Here is a 3,345-nt window from a genome sequence, read left to right as displayed (position 1 = left end):
ATGCATATTTTGTTATTATATTTCTTTGAATGTGTTCATGTGTGCTTCTAAGTTATGTAAATGTGTTCGTTCTACCTCTCTCTCATGCAATTTCCCTTAATTATCTCCTTTATCTATCAGTTCATTGGTTCACGATGACCAATACAAGAAGATCCACATTGACGTGGTAATTCCATTTCCAAAATCAATTCCATGATTCTTTAGTCATAATTCTTTAATTTTATATTTATGTCCATAGTATCTTGAGATCATTTATTTAAATTCATCGTGCATAATAAGTCTTTTCAAAATCCCTTTACCACTAGTTTCATCTTTTTTTTTTAATCTCACCATTCCACACTACTCTATTATTAGAAGTTTTCTATTGCGGGGCTTGTAACAGGGTGGTTATGAGTTATGTGGACGTGTTGTGTTGTGGACACATATATGAGGTAAGTTAACCATGTTGAGAAGAGGTGAGAATGACAATCACGATCGATGCAAACAAACACCTGGACTTTGAATCATGGGAGCACATGGTCTCTCGCAGCTAAAAGCAAAGCTTAAGCTTCTACTCTCATGCAAGCCAATGTAGTGCAGGCAACCATACAACTTGCAGAACATGGCCCTCAACCTGACCGAGCTAAACCAGAAACTCCCACGGGGCTAGTTTGAAACTCATGCAAACTCATGCAGGTAACCTAACGGTTATTGTTTTTACCTTTAATTGTCTGGTCCCAGTAAATGCATACATGTCTTAGCGGGGAGATAATGTGGGACAAATATTTTTCAGATTGAGCCCTTTAAACCGAGATGGATGGAGTACATCAATCTATGTCATATTTGTTCTAGGTTATTCTATGTGATATATTTTTCTATTAGTTAATATAATGAACAAAGGCGGTTGGTCCTTGCTCGAATAGAAGTTGCACGCTTAATATTATGAAAGTTGCACCTTTCAATTATTTTGCAGAGTGCAAAGATATTTTTTGAAACTTTGTTGTGATCTTGCACAGAACACTCATGTTGTGATTGACTTGATGCATCTTCCATGCGCTACGTATAGCTAGGTTTGCTAATCCACTAGAAACCAAAAAAAACTTCCACAGTAAAAGTACGTTCTCTCCAACAGCTCAATCATGTCCAAATTGACGCACGCACAAGCGACGTACGGGACCAACACCCCACCATCACCAAAAAGTAAAGCGATCGATCGACCGATCGAGGACGAATTAAATAACCCGCTGGACCCATGATAAAGCCAGACGTCGAAGCTGTGATTGATTAATCATCACCACACTCTTTATTAATAAATTAAGCACGCGAAAATCAAACTCATTTTCTACATGTATCCTCCATGTCTTTTTGTTTCATCATGTTCACTTTACACGCAAAGTTACAGATCAATCAATCACTCAAGAAGAAAGAAGAACGAATGGGAAGAAATGTACAAGCCAAAAACCTCGCTCGCCACACATTAGCTAGTATATATCTTGATTCTTACGTACGTACGTATTCGTGTATACATTCTTAAGCTTGGCGAGCTAGTACAATTGATTGCTCGCCGGCCGCCGGTGGCGTTGGCTGGTTGGATTCATTGACTAATTCAAGCACCAGTTGATGCCGAGCCCGCCTTGCGCGTCGAACTGGGACGCCGCCGCATCGGCGGCCTTGTTATCGCCGTAGATGCACTGGCCCTGCTGGTACTGCTGGTAGCCGCCGTCGAACACGTAGTCGGACCACTTGAGCTCGTCCAGCGCCGCACCGTAGTTGTCGGCGCCGGCGGTGGCGTCCTCCGTGCAGCTGCTGATGGACCCCAGCTCCAGCCAGGGCAGGTGGCTGCTGCTCTGCGTCGTGGAAGACTCGAACCCGCCGCTGCTGCTCGGGTTGTTGTTGCAGCAATGCTCGTCGGTGGCGGCGGCGGCGGCACCGGGGCTGAGGCCGGCCACGGAGTTTAGCGTGCTGCAGCTCGACACCGATGGGATGACCCCGCCGTGGAGCACGTCCGCGTCCAGGTACCCGGCGAAGTCCGCCGTGTGGTCGTACCCTGCCGACAGCGACGACAGGGAGCCGTCGCCGTCCCCGTTGCCTCGGCCATAAGCGTAGCTCTCTGCCGACACCAAGGGCGGCGGCATGTGGTCTTCCATCGTCGCCGACAGTATGAGCTCGGCGTCGCTGAACACAGCGGGGCGGCTCACAACGCTGGCGACGGCAGGGGTGAGCGGCTTGTGGGTGGCAGGGTCGATGCCGCGCTGGCGGAGCTTCTTCTTGATGAAGGAGTTCCAGAAGTTCTTCACCTCGTTGTCGGTGCGTCCCGGCAGCTGCGCGGCGATCTGCGACCACTTGTTGCCGAGGATGGAGTGGAGGTGGATGATGAGGTCCTCCTCCTCCTGCGAGAAGGCGCCCCTCTTCAGGTCAGGCCTCAGGTAGTTTATCCACCTCAGCCTGCAGCTCTTGCCACACCTCTCGAGGCCTAATGCAGCAACAGATTGAACCAGTTAATTTAACCAATTTTGCACCTAAAAAATCTAAGCTTAGTTTCATCATGTGAAATCATCTCTAGATTAGTTAGCAAATCAAATCTTATGGTAGCACTACCGGCATAACTGAGTAGAGCTGGCTGTTGTTGCAGTTTCTAGCACTGCTGCATTGGTGGAAGAAGAGAGCACTAGCTATCTATCATCTACAGTTAGTAGTGATCGATGTATCTAGGTTTTGTAAGGGTACCTGCGATTTTGGGGACAGAGCTCCAGCAGCCGTTGCCGTACTTGGCAATGTGGTTCATCAACTTCTCGTCCTCCTCCGGCGACCAGAGGCCTCGCCTCAGCCTCTTCTTCGGCCCGAACGACCGCTTCGACATGATGTCACTAAGCTGCAAAGTAAGGCTCGATGGCGTGCGGCCGCCGGCCGGTGCAGCTAGCTAGATAGCCGGCCGTTCCGAGCGGAAGGCGGCGGCGATGGCTGCAGCGTGGGAGGGCAGACAGAGCGATGGAGGAGGACAAAGTGAGGCTGGAGTATAAAAGGCAGCTCCGGCGGAAGGCGGGAGGTCGCTCTCAGGTAGGTGCCAACGTAGCTCTTGCTTGCTAGTGTAGAGGGACATAGTGATAGAGCTACTGCATAGTGTGTACTCTCTCCCTCGTTTTCAGCTCTGCATTCCTCCTGGCTTCTAGCAATTCTACCTTTTGCTCGAAGAAAAAGCTTGTCGTGAATCATGGCCGTACTCTGCTGGCTAGTACTACTAATCTTCGCCCGTGTGTGGTTGATTAGACAAGATTAGGTCTCGTAACTGTCCACCCAGCTCTGGTGGTAGGGCTGGTTGACTCTTTTCTGTCCCCCTGCTTTCTTGCCTCTTTCCACAGCTTAATT

The 3,345-nt window shown here is 48.9% G+C and overlaps 1 protein-coding gene across 1 annotated transcript; it reads right to left on the bottom strand.

Annotated features, from left to right (window-relative positions):
• Positions 1 to 1,247: 1,247 nt before the first annotated feature.
• Positions 1,248 to 2,932, bottom strand: LOC124674900 (transcription factor MYB61-like). Its single transcript, XM_047210955.1, has 2 exons — positions 2,707 to 2,932; positions 1,248 to 2,452 (listed from the first exon to the last, which is right to left on the bottom strand). The coding sequence occupies exons 1-2, from the start codon at positions 2,837 to 2,839 to the stop codon at positions 1,581 to 1,583; spliced, it is 1,005 nt and encodes a 334-aa protein (XP_047066911.1). The 5' UTR covers positions 2,840 to 2,932; the 3' UTR covers positions 1,248 to 1,580.
• Positions 2,933 to 3,345: the final 413 nt, after the last annotated feature.

Source organism: Lolium rigidum, chromosome 7 (genome assembly GCF_022539505.1).
Source record: "Lolium rigidum isolate FL_2022 chromosome 7, APGP_CSIRO_Lrig_0.1, whole genome shotgun sequence".
Taxonomy (NCBI): Eukaryota; Viridiplantae; Streptophyta; class Magnoliopsida; order Poales; family Poaceae; genus Lolium; species Lolium rigidum.
The sequence above is the reverse complement of the archived record's forward strand: the minus strand, read 5'-3'. Positions and strand labels throughout refer to the sequence as shown.

What these genes read in the sequence shown, in the direction of transcription:
- LOC124674900 (XM_047210955.1), bottom strand. Translation starts at nt 2,839, where the DNA reads ATGTCGAAGCGGTCGTTCGGGCCGAAGAAGAGGCTGAGGCGAGGCCTC. An exon ending in CTCTGTCCCCAAAATCGCAG is followed by an intron (nt 2,453 to 2,706) that starts GTACCCTTACAA and finishes TTGCTGCATTAG; the next exon opens with GCCTCGAGAGGTGTGGCAAG.